This window comes from Panicum virgatum, chromosome 5K, assembly GCF_016808335.1.
Source record: "Panicum virgatum strain AP13 chromosome 5K, P.virgatum_v5, whole genome shotgun sequence".
In the NCBI taxonomy this organism is placed as follows: domain Eukaryota; kingdom Viridiplantae; phylum Streptophyta; class Magnoliopsida; order Poales; family Poaceae; genus Panicum; species Panicum virgatum.
The window spans coordinates 6393139-6414741 of record NC_053140.1 but is presented as its reverse complement, the minus strand read 5'-3'; the positions used below and the strand labels follow the sequence as shown (position 1 = coordinate 6414741).

General features: G+C 47.6%; 1 protein-coding gene across 1 annotated transcript; it reads right to left on the bottom strand.

The window, feature by feature from the left end:
• Positions 1 to 18519: 18519 nt before the first annotated feature.
• On the bottom strand, positions 18520 to 19017 carry LOC120709610 (elongation factor 1-alpha-like). The gene is made up of 2 exons (XM_039995294.1): positions 18820 to 19017; positions 18520 to 18735 (listed from the first exon to the last, which is right to left on the bottom strand). The coding sequence occupies exons 1-2, from the start codon at positions 19015 to 19017 to the stop codon at positions 18520 to 18522; spliced, it is 414 nt and encodes a 137-aa protein (XP_039851228.1).
• Positions 19018 to 21603: the final 2586 nt, after the last annotated feature.

Below are 21603 nucleotides of genomic sequence, written 5' to 3'. Positions count from 1 at the left end.
AAGAATGGAAGAGTATGTGGAGTATCAAAGTTACCCCCAAGATAAAAATTGTGCTGTGGCGATTGGCACATAATTGCCTCCCAACTGGACAATAGCTTAGAAAGAGAAATATCCCAGCTTATGATCTCTGTTGCCACTGTGGGAGAGATGAAACTACAGAACATGCCTTTCTCACTTGTCAATATGTTGCTGAGAGTTGGAGGGAATTGAAGAAAAGATGTGGCCTTAAGAAATTGCTCAAACCTTTTGTTTCGCCCCGGCAATGGATTTTTGATGTCCTGGCTGGTTGCACAGATAGAGAGGCAACTATTTTTGTGATATTTCTATGGCATATTTGGGAAGCTAGGAACGCTGTTCGTAATGGAGAAAGGGAAGTGCACCCCCACTGTTTAGTTGAAAAGATCCTTGCATATGTTGATATGGTGTTGCTGCATATGTATGATCCCGTCGTTCCTAATAGGTGTGACTCTGTTAAGCCTAAACTTTGGGATCCACCGTCGGAAGGATGGGTTATGGTGAATGTTGATGCAGCAATATTTCAGAAAGCTAATCGAATGGGTTTGGGCATTGTGGTCAGAGACCATACAGTGGAAGTTCTGGCTGCTTGCAGACAGTGTATTGATATGATCACAGATCCTGAATTAGCAGAGGCTATTGCGGTCAGGTAGGCAATTCTTTTTGTTTCGGAGCTTCCATATAGTCATGTCATAATTGCTAATGATTGTCTTTCTTTGGTTCAGAAGCTCCGGTCAGAAGCCATGGATTGTTCACATACAGGAATTATAACCCAAGATATTAAGACAGCTGTGCAAGCTTCTACTGTCGTCTACTCTTTTGTTCATGTAACTAGATGTTGTAACGAGGCTGCTCATGTCTTAGCTAGATCAGCGGATCAACTCTCTCTACTAGTTTGGCTTCATGGAGTGCCAGAATTTCTCTGGCCTTCGTGTGCAATGACCGTTTGCATCAATGAAAGCTTACCGTTCCTCAAAAAAAAAAAAGTTTCGGGATTGGGAGTGACCAGCGTCGGCGAATATCTGACTCTGCACAACGCTTGTTTTGGGCGAGCCAAAAAATTGGGCAGGAGATTGGACCACTGTTGGAGCCTTGGTTTTCAAATTTTTACCCAAAACTTGTTTTTTGGAGTATTTTTTGGGCACTCTTGAAGATGCTCACCTCCAACCCTCTTTAGTTCAAATTTTGTACTACTTCTCCAAAATAAGATTCTATTTTGAAAAACTAATACAATATTTGAACTAAAGAGGGTTGTAGGTGCCCCTAAGGGTCACCCATTGGCACCCCTATGCGCAAGTACTTAGCCAAGAGCAATTGTGCAAGTGCTGGCCAGAATTCAATACGAGCATTACGAGCCCACACTTGCGTGGTTAATAATGCAGTAAATCTAAACTAATAACAATGCAGTATACACAGTGGCATTCAGTTAGTTGAACGTCAGTTTGATGCGCCTATTACCGATTCGGTCTTTTCGTAAGGCAGATGGTTCAGAGCTGCCGAGACTGTTAGCAAAGCTAACCCAGCTAGTGTAGCTTTTGCAAGGCGAGACGATCACCGGCGTCTTGTCTGTTACTCTGTTCTGAACACGTGGAAAATTCATCGATCAAAAGTCTAGAGTTCTCCACACATGGAGCAGGTGGCACCCAGCACAGAATCCAGATCCTACTTAGCAAATTAACCCCCTAATATGGTCACATGCTCAGTAGCTCACTGCGTACTGTTAACATGTATAAACCGGCCGCCAGTGCATGTATGGCAGACAACACATATGCAAATCATCTAACAAAAAGAAAAATTCAGAGCAGTGTGCGCCAGAATTCATGTGGAATCGAAGTCCTAGAGGTCAAAATGGCTGGAAAGTTTACAGCAGGTGGGACTAGGGGGAGGGGTCACAGAGCGTTCACAGATGGTGATCGTAATTCAGAAAAACCCAGACTTATGGAATCATTCAGCGTCACAGTAAGTCATGATCCTGCAAAGTCATATATTCAGAAGGTGGCTTGCATACAGGAACGGACGTTTCGCAGAAGTACAGGACTGACTGGTAAAATTTCCGTAGAGAAGCTGACCTTTGGTGGTAAAAAAAAACAGACAACAAACGACAGAAAAAGTGAACATTATTGAACAAATAACTGGAGTTAACTTGTCTCCAAGTGTTTGGTATAATTCACTCGGTAAAAATAGCATTTTGCCAACTCTCTAAAAGTTCTGGCAAGTGGAAAAAAATGCCCATCTCCAATAGCTTGGCAATTTTGACTTGGCAAACACAAAAATCAGTTGGCTGTTGGTTCCATGCGTTTTTTCCAGCCGCCGCCGTTTCTCTTCGCGCGTCCAAGAAGAGGCCGCGACCCCTCTCTCCGTGACACCTTCACTAGATCTCCGCGGCGTCGCCAGATTTATATTAGCAACTTCGCGCATTGTTATATATAACCAAGTGCATCTGTTAATTTTTTGATTGAAGTAATCATTGCTGAAAGTACATGCGGCGGGCAATGATGAGCCGAAAGTGCTGTCGCTGTCTGATCAGCTCGGCGAGCAGCAGGGAACGAGCAGCAGGGTGTTCCCTGTCCCATCTGCCGGCCAATCAAAGTGGAGTAGCAGGGTATATAGCAGCAGGGTGTTTCCTCGCGCGCGCACAGGAGAGCGCGCTGTGAATCGCGGCGACGCCAGAAAGATTCGATGCCAAGTTGCTCCGCGCGCGCATATATGCGCGTGGAAGGGGAGTTACCAAAAATGCCAAATTATTTGTCAAATTGTTAGAGACTGTTTTTTTTTCATTTGCCAAAAAAATCAAGATGCCAACCTGGTTTAGAGAACTCTTGGAGATGCTTAGTTCACTGATCGGACAATGCTGAATGTCTTTAGATCAGGGAACACAAACTGATCATCGCGACATCTACGGACAGGGAAGTAAGTCTCAAGGCGAGCACAGCAGCTGTGCAACATTATTCGATCGACAGAACTGCAAAAAAAGCATGACCAGACCCAGATGGCGCGCAAAACAGACTTATCGATGTTGTGTTAGGCTGCGCACGCGCACGGCGCAGTTGCGCCCTCCGTCGAGCCGCCGCATGCCCAGCCGCTTAGGACCGCCCAGGGCCCAGGCGTTGAAGAACTCCAGCACGATGACACGACGCAGCCGCCGCAACTAGTGGCGTAGTCAGGATTTTTCATGGGATATGCCGAACCAAAATTTTCATATAGGAACCGGTAAAATTTGTTTAGTAATTCGAATAAGTTTTATAAAAATTGCCCTGCAATACGGTACATAACTACTAAATGGTATAATAGGTCTTAAATTACAATACAAATATTCAAAACAACATACTAATAGTTTGGAATATAAACAACACAAACTTAAATAATAAATAGCTAAATCAATTGAACTAAATACGTGAGTAATCGACCAATGCAATAAATCCGTAATTCCTTCTGGATACATCTACAAGGTATATCAATTGAACTACATCATAGTAAAATCGAACAACAACTAACAAACAAATTAGATCGCAGTAAAGAAAAGATAGGGTTAGATATCTGAGAAAATATGCACAGAACAAGCAAATGGCATACTACTCTCCCGTTCACCAGCAGGTAGCAGGGTTGAGGTAGACCACCGGCCAAAACGCCGTGGATGGGGCACCGGCTGGCCAGGCTAGGAGCGGGGCCAGGTTTCACCACCTGCAGGCCTGGTTGGCCGTTTGGAACCATGACCGCCAGAGCAAGGCCGCAATGGCACCGCCGCCTAGCCATCAGGGAGCGCCTGGGGGTAGAGGGGCAGGGGAGCTATGAGCTGTGGAGCGGGTGTGCCGTGCGGTACTGCAACATCCAAAACGAAGGGACTAGGGGTACAAGGCGGTAGCTACTCCTCCGTTCCAAAATAAATGCACTTCTAAAGTTTGACGGAAGAGATCAATGTTAATGTAAAATTACACATATAACCTCTATAAAAATGTAATCATAGCATCTTGAGTGAAGAGAAATAAAAAAAGACAATTAGAGTTAGTTTGTCCTATTTGTAGATGTACACTTATTTCTAGAGCTTAAAATTTATCTTAAAATAAATTTATCTTTTCTAGAGGGATGGAGGGAGTACGCTTGCACCAGCCTAGGGTATGCCGCACTATACCTGTGTCACCCGCTAGCTACACCAGTGGTCACGTGTGCTGCGCCGCGGCGGCCTCATCCATGGCGCGGTGCACAAGCCGGTCCGCCTCCGAACGCCCATGCCGCCCTCGCCCGAAACCCCGATGGCTTCCTAGAGACCACATGGAGGATACACACAGTCACCGTGAGGTCCGCCAGCGCGGATCGTAGCCCCCGCACAGCCTCAGCGGCGTGGCCGGCTGCCATGGTGTGGCTGCCGGAAAATAGGCCCATGAAGAGGTCTATTTCAGAAATTCCAAAGCAAAAGTATATTGCATCCAGTAGTCCCATACTGCTAGTTCGAGTTGGTGCAAACCAACTTAAATAGGAGAGCTCTCCCCTATTATTGAAAGAATAACAAAGGAAAGAATGGGACTGGTTTACACAACGCACGCGCATATGCGCGTATGTTTTTGCATGAGGAACCGTCATAGCTAAGTCAGTTTGATGTAAATCTTGCAATATTAATCTGAGTTATTTGGGGGAATACACATCCTCATCTCTCTCTCTCTCTCTTTCCATTAGGCAATAAGGTTTCTGGCTAATTAGTAAGAGCATCTCCAGCAGTTTGGCAAATCGAGTTGCTATCTTTGATTTTTGGCAAAAATGTTAAAAATACTCCTCCAACAGTTTGGCAAAAGACTTGGCAATTTTTGGCAACTTGGGAAAAATCAGCCTCCAGCGCGTAAATATACGTGCGCGGTGCGCGGTTGGCATCGTGGTTTCTAGTCAGGTGGGAGGGTGAAAAAAGAAATAAATAACAGAGAAGGGTTCCTGATTTAAGTTTTCAAGAGGTGGAAGGGCATAAATATAATTTTGTTTCTCTCTTAGGGTTCCTGATGTAAGTTAGATTTGGATTTGGCAAGTGAATTATGCCAAACTATTGGAGATAAGCTCTTTTTTTACTTGACATATCTTTTTAGAAGTTGGCAAAACACAAGATATACCAAGTAAAATATGGCAAACTCTTGGAGATGCTAGTGTAATGGAATTATACATGAGTTTGTTTCAGCTCGTTTTGCTATATCCATCTTCAAATATGAATTACATATGTCCGTTTTCAAATCTGAATTACATAGCAGTAGAATTGTTGTCAAATCTGAATTACATAGTAGTAGCATTATTTTGTGCAATTTTCAGCAAATTAAAATCTAGCCTATTTAAACATTTATTTCCAACAATCCAGAAAATTATCTATACGTTTGCTTTAATTCAGCAATGGCTGATAGGTTTGCCGGTAGTAACTAGAGTTAGTTTTTGGCTCATGTATATGGGATTGTGGTGGGTGATCCACCCAGTGATGCCATTCACGGTTGAGGACCGCGGCTTTTCTGGGTGGGAGTGATACTATCTTATCCCTACTGTCAGATCAACTCTACGATCTGTACATGGATTACACAAATCCTACAGAGTTGTGGGATGTATTTATGCACAATATGCAGTCTCAGAAGGTGGTCACTTACTCTACACCTGTGAGCAATTCTATGACTTCAACATTGACGCTGCAAAGTCGATATTTGCACAGGCACATGAGATGCAGCTATTGGTTGGGTAAGATTGCAAGTTTGGGTTGTCCTTTGTCGGACAGGTTTGTGGCAGCGGGCATTATTGCCAAATTCTCTGCTTCGTGGAGGGATTTTGCCACAACCCTAAAATATAAAAGAGAGGACATCTTCATCGAGGATCTGATTATAGCTTTTGTTGTGTAAGAAAAGGCAAGGGCAAAGGATGTTACAGGAACATCCGCTCAGGGTGCAAGTGCAAACATCTTAGTGAACAAGCCCACCCACAAAGGTAAAGTTAAGGGTAAGATGAACTATGGTGGAAAGCCTAAAAAAACCACTAACTGCAAGAAGAAATCTGAGAAATATGAGAAAGTCAAAGCATGTTGTGCGTGTGTGGCAAAGAAGGGCGCCTTGCGAAGAATTACCGCTACCGCAAGGACCGAGATGGTGGCAAGCCAAATAAGAACGTGAACATCACCATTGGTGACGGTGATGAGGCCGGTGGATCTCGATACGGTAATTTTCAAGTTATTTTTTCAGTACTTCAATCTAGAGTCCACGGTGCCCACAACAAGCGGCTCACAGATCACGGCACAACATCGGCATCAACATCACCCAAACGCGGGAGCCTTCCACGATTCTACGATAGCCCACCTTGAGAGAACGTGGTCGGCGTCTCCACAATTTGGATATTTAACACGATTCTACGATAGCCCGCCTCGAGAGAACGTGGTCGGCATCTCCACAATTTGGATATGTAACACTCTGAACATGTGGCTTTACAGATTTGCCACCATCAAGATTGGTTTCATAAATTACCAACTAAATCATTGACTCCTTGATAAACATGCTATTTTCCACTTTTATTCATTTTAGTCCTACTATTTAGCATATAACTAAGTGTACTAAAGTTTAACCTCTTAAATCCAAACAATCTTGTACTCTGCCAAACAAAACAAGAATAGATACCATGCAGAAGAATCTAAATGGGTTCCATGCCGTCCGCCGGCTCATGAACGAGATGACAATCGGCAGTGCACCGCGCCAGAGCCTCCTCCAAGCGGCCCACGAAGTTCTAGGGGAGATGGGGGGCACGTTTCCACGCGTTATTCTTTTCGCACTAATTATACTACCGAATTGATCCAGCAACTAGGTATACGCACATACGAAGAGCGTTCTGATCTTTTCGACTGATGGTAAATAGGGAAAATAAACTAAAAAAATAAAATATATGCTAATGGTATGCTAATCAAGGAGTCAATGATATAAGTGGCGATTTTGCTAAACCTATCTTGATTGTGGCAAAGCTGCAAAGCCACATGTTCAGAGTGTCGAATATCTAGACCTGTTTGGCAGGGCTTCGGCTCTGACTGTAGCTTCTTTGGTGGAGTGGATTCTACGGTGGAGCTGAAACCGTTTTGTAAAAGTTTGGCAGAATGACTTCTTCTATTTTTTCATAAATGTAATGTCCGATATACCCCTACATGTTTGACTTGTTGTACAAATTTTATGTTCTCTCTCAATTTATAATATAAATCATATGAAACAAAAATATTAATGAATATAATTATAGATTAAAATAATATTTTTTTCTCTTTGTTCTTTAATTTTTCTCTCTTCTTTCTCTCTCCCCTTATCCGTTCAGCTGTTCCACCTACTTCCTTATCTTCTCCTTGCCGCCCAGCCCTGTATTGCAATATCACCCTGCTCTACTGCTCTGCTCCTTGCCATGTTGCTTCCTGGCAATGTTTGTTGCTGCTCTGCCTCCACAACTACCCGGAGTTTGCTGCCAAGCGACGCGGGGCTTGGGTGGCATGTCCCTGCATCCCTTCAACAGGAGGAGGTTGTCGACCCCGTCGTCTCCCCGTGTCTCCGGCGACCGCTCTACGGGCGGGCCTTCACGCAATGAGCGACGTTCTACTTCGGGTCAGCCTTGCCAGTCGCCACGCTGTTCCCCTGCCACCGGAGGTGCTCGAAGGGTGGAGTGCGCAGTTATGTGTGGCAATTCTGCTGTAATATTCACGACCTTGAGGGGCATATATTTGTCGAATTAGAGCGGGGATGGGGAGAAGCCTATTTTTTTTGCTCCATTCCAGTGCAAATCGACGAGAGGCTTCTGTAGCTTCGGCTGTGAAGCTGGGTTTGGCTCCAGTTGAAGCCGTTGGTGCCTTGGTGGAGCTGTTTTTGAAGGGTCCTAAACTTGTCGTACGTGGAGTAGCGACGGCGGTGGAGTGCAGCGCACCAGTCTAGTGGATTAAATACAAGCGTGGTAGCGTGTCGGCCAAGTGCGAGGACGCCAAAGTGGTTGGAGATGGCGCTTTGCGGCTGCAGGATAGCAAAGGCTGCTGGACATGTACCTGGCGGAGGGGGCGTTGGAGACCGGGCTGCGACACTGCACAAATAGTGCAAATGGCAGTGATGGGTTTATGATTTACATTAACACTGTGCAAATAGTGCAAATGGCAGAAATACGAAATAATTGAATCAAAATGGAGAGATACACACTGTGTTGCAGTTGTGAAGCGATGCGAGACTATGTTTGTGGCTTAATCACTACTGTAAACTCCAACTATGGAAATACGGTCACCAAGCTCAAAAAGAGGATGGTTACTAAGCTCAGGTGCCTCACATTACAAGGTAGATAAAAAAACATCTATTGACTCCATTCCTTGAAAAACTGTCAACATGAGCTATCTCTCTTACTAGTCACACAGCAGGATCTTCTTTTTTTTTTTCTCCACGTCGTCTGGCCTCTATCCCGGATCACAAATCGTTCGAGTGGCCGGCAGTCCTCAAAAACTTCTACCACATCGATCTGGTGGGAACTATCTTAACAAGCCTAGACTCCCCATTCCTGAGGAATGTAGGGTTTGCCTCCAACACCACCATTAATGGAAGTTCAATTTTTTCAAGCAACTCAGTGAACTTTACAGGACACTAGCGGGTGTGACAGTGCATAATTGGGGTGTAGCCTCTGTGAACTCTCACGAGATTACCTACAGACAAGATTTTGTCTTTAGCAATGAAGCTGGTAGCCTCCCTGGCAGGGTCACATCTGGAGTTTGATGCCACAAATCCACGCTTCAAGTCCTTTAATGCCACTCACTGAGTATTAATCACAACGATGTCCCCCGGCAGAGCCATCTGCACGGATTCATGGTGCATTTCCACTGACATCACTTTCCCCTCAAGGCTGGTGGGCCCAAAGGTCATCATCATCCCAACTTTCAGTTCACCAGTCTGCACACGACCACCGAAAATGGTGCCTACCCCACCAATCTTGTACATGCATATAAGGGGAAGACGCAGGGGCTGCTTGTCCACTGGCATCTTATGCTCTTCCATCTTGTCCAGTGCATCAAGGAGGGGCAGGCCCTCAATCAGGCCATGTTGACTGACCTTGTGGTCAAATTATCTCTGTCCAAGCCCCATATGGGCACAAATGCTGGGTCAAAGCCAATCTTCTGCAGGAAGGACTGCACATACTCCACAATTGTGTTATACCATTTCTTGGAGTAGTTGGAGGTGGTGGCATACATCTGAATTTTCAAACTTCAATTATCAAACAAGAGCAGAATGTACAACTACTACTTGATACATGTTGTGAATTAGAGACAATTATACAAATAGTAGAAGTGTCTTGTTGATATAGCAGATCATCTGCTTCATAACAAGAGCATTGGCTAGATTTTCATGTTCACAGGTATGACCATCATGAGCAAAACCAGCCTCAAAGTCACCATCAGGGGCACCAATGACAAGAATGCCGAAGTTCACAAGTGATGTTCTAGCAATCATGTCTTGATGTTGTATCAATTATAGTCCAGTTGTACTTATCAGATTCTAATCTCCCCTCTCACGCTCAGTCTTGTCAAGAATCCAAGCGTGCTTGGTATTAATTGGAGTATTTTATTCATATCTTACGATAACACCCTTTTCAGTGTCTCCCTTCATATTGATAAGGTGGTCGATGGTGGTGGACTTGCCAGAATTGAGGTGGCCACATATCACAACATTCATATTTAACTTTGGCCATCGCATGGAGTAATAATTCATTCCTCTATGCAGAATAAGAGAACAACTACACTTCATGGCTATCATGCTATCTCTTACTTGAGACCTCTTATGTCATGGCATGAAAAGAGGAGATGAGAGCAGCTCTATTTATAGGTGCTCATTGGTGTTGTGATGATGCAATATGGCAACTTCCACACTATTTTTTACAAAATATCTATCTTTAAAATTTTCCTTATCCTTATCCAACTATGCAAAATATCTAATTCTAGAGTATTATCATGTTACCTCTTACTTGAGACCTCTTATGTCATGGTATGAAAAGAGGAGATGAGAGCACCTCTATTTATAGGTGCTCATCGCTGTTGTGGTGATGCAATATGGCAACTTCCAAACTATTTTTAAACAAAATATCCATCTCTAGAATTTTCCTCATCCTTATCCAACTATGCAAAATATCTAATTCTAGAGTATTATTGTATTGCCATTTCCAAATTATTCTAAAACTTTATCAAGTATGCATTGTTATTTTCAACAATAGATGTTGGATTCAGAAAGTTCTAGATGTTATATTTAGTGATCACACATGAAACCAAAGCCAAATCATCATTCCGGCATAGTATCACTCTGTTATTGGAAAGTACACTAATTGTCACTGGATAACGTGTATACTGTATAAAAGAATAAAATTGAGCTTGAAGATGACGGTCAACAGCTACCATATCCCAACAACGTCTGAAGTTGCATTGCTGCAATGCTGGTGTGTTCTATCATCATTGCTGTTTCATCTTGCCTAGATTCGATTTATACCTGATTTTAACATTAGATCAGATTGTGAGCATCTTGCCATCATTATTACTTGTTTCTAAATAATGGAATACCAATTACTTGCCGAACCACAAATTAATTGACACTGTTGCTGGTTTTCTGCATGCAGGTAGGAGTGGGACGAAAGGGATTGATGACGAGGGAGGCATCAATCCATCCATCCAAAATCGCAGAGCTCAGTCAAACATGTGTCATTGTTGTGCTTGCATTGTAACACAACAAAGAGCAGTGCAGTTGCTAAATTAGACTTGCAATGTCACCAGTCTGACTCTCATGAGTTACAAACAATAGATGTTAGTATTGTTCAGAAAAATCCCTTCAAGTGTATTAACAGAATATTTGCACCACTCGCAAGTAACCACTTCAGAAGAAAGTAACGCTGGAGGCAACACATCAAAATATGCTGTAATCTTGCACTGTGATTTTATTCAGAAAGTGACATGCGTTGAGAAATTTGCGATTTTGCCATTCTCAGAAACGGGTTTCGCCAGAATGTCATTAAATTTTTGGGTTTCGCCAGAGCGCCATTATGATACGATGTCAAAATGCTGAAATGCCTTTTCAACACTTATCACATCATTTTTTATTTTTCCACGTTTTCTTTGGCTGAACCTACCCAAAATGCCCTTGCAACATCGGTTACAACCCGGACAGATCGAACAGGATGAAAACGCTCGTTCTTTCTCTCCTTTTCCTCTTCGTATTCTTCAGCACCGAGGCCCTTGCAAACTCGCTGGCGGAGGTCGGGTTCCCGGCGCGGCTCCTCCAAGGGAAGGTGTTGCCGCGCTGCTCCTGGCGGCGGGCCTCGCGGTGCTGTCCGAGGGCGGCGGGGCCAGCAGGGCAGGGCTCGCCGTGGCGCTGGCGGCCGTCGCTGCCGTCAACGCGCACGACCTGGTGGACTGGCGCGTGGGGCTGGCGCGCTACAATGCCATGGCGCCGGCCTCTTCATCTCCCTCCCAGAAGACACCCTTGATTAGTTCTTCGCACACCTCCTCGTGTACCCAGCCTTATCTGCTCAGTCTCTACTTCCTCTCGCCCCCTTCTCTCCGCTTGTGCCAATCAGCCGCATACTGATGACATGCCGCATGGCCTGCTCCTAATCCTCCCCCAATATTGCATTCAAAGCCCCACGCAACCGGTTGAATTAGTTCCAGGCACGACATGCCATAATCAGCAAGCAAGCCAGCATCGATTTTTCAACGGAGTAAGAAACTGATCATCACTAACGTCCAGGCCTGCTGTGCGCGCCGAGCCGAAGGACCTCGAGAAGCTGCAGGTCATCACCGGGATCCTACCGGCCATTGGGCCTCCTGCCTGCTTGTGCTCCCGCCTCGATGCCATCTCCCGCATTCGTGGCCGCGCCGCCGAACGCCGAACGCCGAACGCCGCCGTCGCCGCGCCGCAGCTTCCTGGCGGCATCGTGGCCTCGCGTACGTCGACGCGGTGGCGCCGCCGTGCCTACGCCATGTCCGCACCCGAGGCCGGCGATGGCGAGCTCGGCCTGCCAAGAAATGCACGGTGGGCATGGTGGGAGACACGGGAGACTGAGGGGATAAGACTGCCTGTCTCAAGAGCAAAATGGTCCGTTTATGTGGTTAGAGAAGCGAGAAATTATGAAATGAATTGAAAAGAAGGGAAAAGACATTGTAGCAGGAAGACACACTTTCATAATGGCATTATAGCGAAACCCAAAAGTTTGATGACATTTTAGCGAAACCCATTCTTGATGATGATAAAATCGCAAATTTCTCACATGCGTTGAGGAATAGAAATTTCAGACTTCAGACAACTGAGTAGCACGTTCATGACCAAACAATTGACAAAGCAGTGATTCCGCCTAAGCATGCGGGGAGCTCTGTGGTATTCGTTGAAATATTATTAGTATGGCGTTTTCTATGAATTTGTCATGACCGCGTGCTATTTAGACTCTACTTTCTGTTACCAAATTATTAAGACTGGAATCTTGCGATGCGGTTTCATTCAGGAAGTGACTAGGATTTCAGTTGCATTCAGGTATCGAACAAGTATTGGGTTACATTGCATTCAGGAATGGAGACTTTCATACAACGGGCGCGCAACTTCTCAGAAGAGAAGTCAGGTTTCGAGCAAATTGACAGTAACAATTCAGTGGGGACGCACGCGATGTGCACGGAAATTAAATTAAGCTATGTTCCTGCAAGTCGGATTATATTCAGGAAATGACTTGCGTTCAGGATCAGGCATTTCAGAAAACTCGGAGGCATAGGGAAGTCTCGCGTGTGGCGAGCTCTGTGGCATTTGGTCGATAAAGGTTCGTAGACTCGGAGGATTTGAAGCCTATCGAGTATCGATTTGGTTGGTTGCTTCCTTCAGTTAACGCGCGCCACTGATCAGAACCGCCCTGGCGTGGAGAACTCCAGAAGGAGTACGGCGTGGCGCCATTCTGCATCCGGTGCGCCGCGTCGAGCGGCATGGCGCGCGAGCTTCACGGGCTGACGGCCTCCGACGCCCACGCCAACATGACGGGGACTCGGGCGGCATCCTCCTGTGGGCTGTGTCCAGGGCCACAACCAAGAGGACTTGCAACACCGACCGCCGCCGCGAGGTCCGTCGCTGGCGGCGGCGCGCACCCTCCGCGTCGCCTGCCTCGTCCCCGTGGCGGACGGCATCGGAGCTTACCGCGGCGCACAGCGCACACGTCTCGGGCTGGCGAGCAGCGGTCGCGGAGGGCCTTCGCCGCGCCAAGCGATGCCGGACCTTCAGGAGGACGCCAGCATGCGGAAGGAGAGGCGAGCGGGCCGAGAACGGCCGGAAGGCGACGGTGTCCGGCAAGACAACGACCCGAGGGGTGGACGGTAAATGAAATACCGTCCACCCTGGGGTCACTACCAACTGTCGGATCGAGATCGTACGATAGATATTAGGCATGGGAATTACACAAGGAGACCCCTTCTTCTTCCTGGCTCGACTGCCGTGCTCCGTCCCCCTCTGCGTCCCTCGATGACGCCCTGTTTGTTTCCCTCGTCGCCATGCCTCGAGCTCGTCGCTCTCCGCCGAGGCCGGCCCAGCCCGGTTGCGCGCCTTCACGGTCCATCGACCTGGGCCCCCGCGACGACGACGACGACGGCAGGAGAACGGGGGAAAGGAGGAGGGCGATGGACAAGCAGGGCGGCTACCCGTGGAGGGAGCAGATCCTGAAGCTACTAGAGGAGGCATGCGAACTCAGCGACAGCGCCGGCTCTCTGCTAGCCTCCGCGCTGCGGCACCTGGAGTCGCCATCGGCGTGGAGCACGGGCGACGCCAAGCGCGGCGGGGTCATCAGACTGATCACGCTCGCGGAGGGCAAGCTCGAGGACGCGTCCAGCGAGATGGCCAGGTGCGCGTCCAACATGGAGGCGGCCGAGCTCCTCGATCGCCGCAGAGGACCCGCCACGTGCCATCCACCGGCTGGCGAGGCTCCATGGCGCCGTTGAGCTGCTCAGCAAAACAGGGGCTGTGCTCCCACGGTGCGGTGCTGTCGCCGCCCTCCCCTCCGCCGCCGACCCCGACCCCGTCCAGGGCCGTCAGGAGTGCGTAAACGGCCGCGCGCAGATGGCCGCGGGCGCCCTCCAGCCCGTCGTGCACGCGGGTGGCGATCCCGGCGGCAGGGCCCTCGTTTCGGCTCCAGTTCCGCACGTCGGCGTCCACGACGTCGATCGCCCCGAAGAGCAGCCCGTGGACCCTGTCGCAGTGCCTGGCCGCCAGGACCAGCTGCCGCGGACGGCATCGGAGCTTGCAGCGACGCGCGTCGCACGTGTCGGGCTGGCGCGAGCAGAGGTCGCGGAGGACCTTCGTCGCGCCGGTTCCTTTCACCGGGAGTGATACCGGAACCTCAGGAGGACGCCAGCACGCGGAAGGAGAGGCGAGCGTGCCAAGAACGGCCGGGACGCGACGGTGTCTGGCGAGACAACGACCCGAGGGGGTGGACGGTAAATGATATACCGTCCACCCTGAGGTCACTACCAACTATCGGATCGAGATCGTACGGTCGATATTAGGCACGGGAATTACACAAGGAGACCCCTTCTTCCTCGCTCGACTGCTGTGCTCCGTCCCTCCTGTGCGTCCCTCGATGACCAGACCGATGACGCCGTGTTTGTCTCCCTCGTCGCCGTGCCTCTAGCTCGTCGCGATCCGCAGAGGCCAGCCCAGCTGGTGGCGCCGCCACGGTCCATCGACCTGGTCCCCTGCGACGACGCCGCCGCCCTCGGCCTGCGCCTCACTCTCGCCAAGCTCCAGGACGTGCCGCGGCCACCTCGGCGCCGCCGACGAGCTGCTGGCCTATCCGGGCGTCCCTGGTGGGGTCGGCGCTCGAGGCCGCGTGGTCGGCGGAGATCGCCGCTCCGATCGGCATTCGGCGCCGCCCGCGAAGCTGTCGGTGTCAACTGTGAGTTTGCCGTAGCTCCTATTGCTAGTGCTTGTATCTTCAGATCTCCACCAACTTCATTAAATCATAAGCTTTTTGCAAGCTCTATAAACAATAAGCTCAGCAGGTAAGTACAAAATCATGGGGTGCAGCACGGAGCTTCTAAGTTCAACCAGGCGCAAGTGTTGCTTTTACAAGTTGAGACGGTCACCATCGTTTTGTCTGTTCCGAACGCGTGGAAAATTGATCGATCAAAAGTCCAGAGTTCTCCACACATGAAGCATGCGGCACCCAGAGCACAGAATCAAGATCCTACTTAGCAAATTAACCCCACATATGGTCACATGCTCAGTACCTCACTGTGTACTGTTACTGACAAAATTTGTTCAACATGTATAAACTGACCCGGTGAGTGGATTTGAGGACTTGTTGTATGGCCGTCAGTGCATGTATGGCAGATAACACATCTGCAAATCATCTAGCAAAAAAAAAACAGAGCAGCTTGCGCCAGAATTCATGTGGAACCGAAGTCCTAGAAAGTTTACAGCAGGTGTGACTATAGAGAGGGGTCACAGAGCGTTCACATATGGTGATCGTAATAATTCAGAAAAATTCAGACTTATGGAATCATTCAGCGTCACAGTAAGTCATGATCCTGCAAAGTCATATATTCAAAAGGTGGCTTGCATACAGGAACCGACGTTTCGCAGAAGTACAAGACTGACTGGTAAAATTTCCGTAGAGAAGCTGACCTTTGGTGGTAAAAAAACATACAACAAACGACAGAAAAAATGAACATTACCGAACAACACGCCGCCCTCGCCCAATACCCCAGCGGCTTCCCAGAGACCACGTGGAGGATATGCACGGTCACCCTGAGGTCCGTCGGCGCGGACGGCTGCCACCGCCTCTATTCTGACCTTGCTCCCCCGCCTCCCTGGCTCCTTCTTCTTCCTCCTCTATTCTGACCTTGCTCCCCCACCTCCCCTGCGCTCCTTCTTCTTCCTCCTCTATTCTGACCTTGCTCCCCCGCCTCCCATGGCTCCGGCGGCGCCTCTGCCGCCGCCCTCCACCGCCGCCGCCGCTCACCTTGCTCACCATCGCCCCCGCCGACGGCACCGCCCACTGAAGTTCCTGCCCTGCCCGATTGGCAGCGCTCCCGCACCGCATTGCCCTCCGCCGGCCAAACCACCAACATTGTCGGGCCGTCGCCGCCTCCGGCTCCCTCCTTTAGGTCCGGCGACCATGGAGCCCAGAACTCTAAAGCTCCGTCGCCACCCGCCACCACCTCGGCCGCCAGCGACCTTGCTGCCGGCCGCTCTGCCCACTTTCACCCCCTCCTCGGCCACCCTCTCCACTCCCCTAGCTCGTCGGCAGCCACTCCACCCCCTTCCTCCCCAACTCCTATAGCTCGGCGGGCCACCGCCGCCTTCTGCGCGTGCGATGAATAGAATTTCCCGTGAAGCCGGGTTTGGCTCCAGTTGAAGTTGAAGTTGAAGTTGTTGGTGCCTTGGAGGAGCCATTTTTGAAGCCTTAGCAAAGAGGGTCCTAAACTTGTCGTAGGTGGAGTAGCGATGGGTGGCAGAGTGCAGCACACCAGTCTAGTGGATTAAATACGGGCGTGGTAGCATGTCAGCCAAGCGCAAGGGCACCGATGCGGTTGGAGATGGCGCTTTGCAGATGCAGGATAGCAAGGTCGCCGGACATGTACCCGGTGGAGGTGCGCTGGAGACCAGGCTACAGCACTGCACAGGTAATGTAGATGGCAATGATGGGTTTATGGTTTCTCCGAAACAAAGTCCCATGCAGAAATACGAAATAATTGAATCAAAACAGAGAGATTCACACTGTGTTGCAATTGTGAAGCGACGTGAGGCCATGTTCGTGGCTTAATCACTGCTGTAACTCCAACTATGGTAATACGGACACCAAGCTCAAGAAGAGGATGGTCACTAAGCTCAGGTGCCTCAAACTACAAGATAGATAAAAAAAATGTCTCTTCTGTCAACACAAGCTATCTGTCTTACCAGTCACACAGCAGGGTCTCGTTTTGTCGGTGTTCCGAATCACCGACTAGTAAATTTATGCTCGCGTCACTGGTTCAGATAGTAGTGCAAGGATAAGACACAAGGTTTATACTGGTTCGGGCAGAACGTCCCTACGTCCAGTTCGAGCTCGTACTCTTGCACTCAGATTTGCAGTAGGCGTTACAAATGGACGAGAGAGGGAACATGGGTCCAAGTCTCTGGGTTGCGTGTGTACGTGTGTGGTTGAGTGGAATGGTTCGAGTCCGATTCATCCGTCCCCTGCCTACCACCTATTTACTACCTATGGTCTACGATAGGCTCTACTGGTCTATCTTGACCGATTCAGTAGGTTGGCCGCCTCCCATACCGGCACTGTTCCTGTATTGGCGGTGAGGGAGGCGCGGGATTCTCGCCGCGCGGCTCATGTCGTCAGCTTTGAGGTGCGGCGGCTCGGCACGTCCTAGCGCGACGCACGTCTGTAGGTCCTCTGTTGATATTGTCAGGCGGCGCAGCCGCGCCATGCCGCCGTCTGGAGGACGCGGGTTGCTTCATCACTCACTTCGGTCCGTACAGGGGCGTGGAGCAACCACATCCCTGATTCCTCGGGATCATGTCCATGGGACAAATCCTTTTTTTCCCGGGATCTTGTCGTCGCGGGCCGAGCGGGCCCCTCTTTGGGGAAGACGGCGTCCCCTCGCGGGGGTCGGGCAAGCCGGAACCCCTCCGCAGGGGTCAGGTGAGGTGGAGCCCCTTCGCGGGGATCGGGCACGGAGGAGCCCTCTCGAGGGGCGCGGGCCGTTTCCTTCGTGTCGGGCCGTCTCGGATAGTTGGGCCTCGTCCTGAGCCCAACTACCCAGTGCCTCCGCCTAGGCTGTCACCTAGGAGGTTAAGTACTCTGATGGGCAGTGTCAGGGGTACCCGTTATCCTTATCCTTATCGCCTTTCTTCTTCACGCTCTGTACGGTACCAAACCCCGTCGTATGGCCTCTATCCTGGATCACAAATCGTCTGATTGACCGACAGTCCTCAAAAACTTCTACCACCGATAGTCTGGTGGGAACCATCTTAACAAACCCAGACTTCCCGTTCTTGAGGAATGCAGGGTTTGCCTCTAACACCGCCATTGATGGAAGTTTAATATTTTCAAGCAACTCGGTTAACATTACAGGACACTAGCGGGTGTGACAATGCATAAGTGCGGTGTAGCCTCTGCGAGTTCTCATGGGATTGGCGCTAGGAAAGATTTTGACTTGAGCAATGAAGCTGGTAGCCTCTCTGGCAGGGTCACATCTAAAGTTTTATGCCACAAATACATGCTTCAAGTCCTTTTAACGCCACTCCCTGGGTATTAACCCCAACGATGTCCCCCCGGCAGAGCCATCTACACGGATTCATGGTGCATTTCCATCGACGTCACTTTCCCCTCAAGGATGGTGGGCCCAAAGGTCACCATCATCCTAGCTTTCAGTTCACCAGTCTGCAGATGGTGCCTACCCCACCAATCTTATATATGCATATAAGGGGAAGGCGCAAGGGCTGCTTGTCCACTAAGATCTTGGGATCTTCCATCTTGTCCAGCACATCAAGGAGGGGCAGGCCCTCATACCAGACCATGTTGTCTGACCTCATGGTCAATATCCCCGTCCAATCCCGAAATGGTCATGAATGCTGGGTCAAACCCAATCTTCTGCAGGAAGGACCGCACATGCTCTACAATTGTGTTGTACCGTTCCTTGGAGTACTTGGGGGTGATGGCATCCATTTGAATTTTCAAAATGTAATTATCAACAATAGAAGAATGTACAACTACTAGTTGCTACAGGTTGTGAATTAGATACAATTATACATTATACAAATAGTAGAAGTACCATGTTGATGCAGCAAATCATCCGCTTCATACCAAGAGCATTGGCCAGAATTGCACGTTATCACGAGCAAAACTGGCCTCAAAGGCACCATCGGTGGCATCAACAACAAGAACACAGAAGTCCGCAAGTGAGGTCCCAACAATCATATTCTTGATAAGGTGGCTGATGGTGGTGGACTTGCCAGAGTTGAGGTGACCACATATCACAACATTCATATTAACTTTGGTCATTGGATGGAGAGTAGTACCAAATGATATAATAAAGGTGCAAAGCTAACAATGTCAAGCGACAAAACTAATGAATAGACAAGTCCAGAATATTAACAGGACGACACATTCACACCAAAAGTAGTAAACCTCCCTCAATGTTGAAGGGAGCATAAATAGGATATAAAGGCAACACGTAAAGGAATCAATTTCTTCAGACCTAAACAAGGAACAACTAGAAACCACATAGGACATAGGGCATTACGCCCCATGGCGGCCTGAACCTGTCTAAACCACTGTGTCCCTTCAACTCCTCCACCAACCGAATCCTACTATGTGTTACACCTCTGGCCAAATCTCTAAATAGGGTTCCCTCGAATACCTACTCGCGGTACTCAGCCATTGTCAACCGCACTCACCACAAACTCCTCCTAATAACGGTCCTTGACTGACCTGCTTTGATACCAATTGTTGCGAAAGCGGTGCCCCACCAACTTTCAAGAAGCGGTACCAAGGTGGTGTGGCACACTTCTTCTCGGACCCTATAACCACACTACACCGATGAGACCTTCACCTAGATATGAACACGGGAGACCAACTGTATATAAGAGAACTCAAATATTTATTCACTATAAATTAGTATAACATAAGACTCTTGTACTCTTTATATGGCTATTCTACCATGGAACAACTACACTATATGGCTATTCTACCATGGAACAACTACACTATATGGCTATCATGCTACCTCCTACTTATGTCATGGTATGAAAAGAGGGAAGAAGAGCACCTTTATTTATAGGTGCTCATTGGTGTTGTGGTGATGCAATATGGCACTTTCACACTATTTTTTACAAAATATTTATCTCTAGAATTTTCCCCATCCTTATCCAACTATGCAAATTATCTAATTCTAGACAGGTATTATCTTCCCATGAAGCATGGCAACTCCTCTCTCTTGCCATTTCTAAATTATTCTAGAACCTTCTCAAGTATGCATTGTTATTTTTAACAATAGATGTTGTATTCAGAAAGTTCTAGATGTTATATTTAGTGACCACACATATGGGCCCTATTTGGTTTGTGCTATGCTAGGAGTAGCACAAACTTTGACCATTAATTACTAGTATTAAATGAAGGCAGATTGCAAAAGTAACTCCACAACCCCTGCGCTACTTCGTGAGACGAATCTAATGAGGTCTTAGACCGCATGATTAGAGGATGTTTACTATAGTATTACAATTACTAATTATGGATTAATTACCGTCATTAGATTCATCGTGAAAAGTTACACCCATACCTAAAAAGATTTTGCAAATAAACTTCATTTAGTACACCATGCATGGAAGATTCTATTTTGTGCTACGAGTGATCCAAACAGGGCAATGATAGAGCCGAATCATCATTCCGGCATAGTATCACTGTTATTGGCAACTACACTAATTGTCACTGCATAACGTGTATACTGTATAGAAGAATAACGTGCATACCGTATACGTGTATACTAGCATATCCCAACAATGTCTAAAGTTGCATTGCTGCTGTGTTCTATCATGATAGCTGTTTCATCTTGCCTAGATTCGATTCATACCTGATTTTAACATTAGATCAGATTGTGAGCATCTTGCCCATCATTATTACTTGTTTTTAAATAGTGGAATACCAATTACTTGCCAAACCACAAATTAATTGACACTGTTGCTGATTTTCTGCATCTTGCCCTACGAGTGGGACGAAAGGGATTGATGAGTGATGACGAGGAAGGCAAACATTGGTGTGCTTGCATTGGTACACAACAAGGAGTAGCGCAGGTTGCTCAAAAAAACAAGGAGTAGTGCAGTTGCTAAATTAGACTTGCAATGTCACCAGTCCTCTCCTGAGTTACAAACAACAAAGGTCAGTATTGTTCAAAAGAACCCTTCAAGTGTATTAACGAAATATTTGCACCACTCGCTAGTAGCTACCATTTCAGAAGAAAGTACGGTATTCGCACACTGGCAGCACATCAAAATATGCTGTAATCTTGCACTGTGATTTTATTCAGAAAGTTACATGCGTTGAAATTTCAGACTTCAGACAACTGAGTAGCACGTTCATGGCCAAACAATTGACAAAGCAGGGATTCCGCTTAAGCATGCGGGGAGCTCTGTGGTATTCCTTGAAATATTATTAGTATGACGTTTTCTATGAACTGGGCGTATAGCCCGCGCATTTGCGCGGCTAGTATTGAAGATTCAAAAATTTGCATATCGTTATATCCTTACTTAAAGGTTATACTATTTTTTTACCATACATCATCCTATTTATTATCATAAATTATGTCTTATTGTTGATTAAAACAATTCAACTATGATCTACCTATAATAACAATTTGATTTGTTGAGCTTTAATAATATTATGCAGATAATTATTCTTATTTTCATTTTATTTTGATTGATTGTTGTTAGCTTTAGTTTTTATTAGTAGTATATATTTGTAACTCATACATAGCTAAATGATATTTTATATTTAATTTTTCATAATGACATCGGTGGGTGATTTTTAATTAGGCAAAGGGGTATTTTAGGCTCATTTTTATCGTAATGGCAGTAGTGGATAATTTTTATTTTT

Excerpts from the sequence above, each read along its gene's own strand:
- LOC120709610 (XM_039995294.1), bottom strand. The coding sequence starts at position 19,017 with ATGACCAAAGTTAATATGAATGTTGTGATATGTGGTCACCTCAACTCT. Across the intron at positions 18,736-18,819 it reads AATTCTGGCCAATGCTCTTG|CAACTAGTAGTTGTACATTC; the intron begins GTATGAAGCGGA and ends CACAACCTGTAG.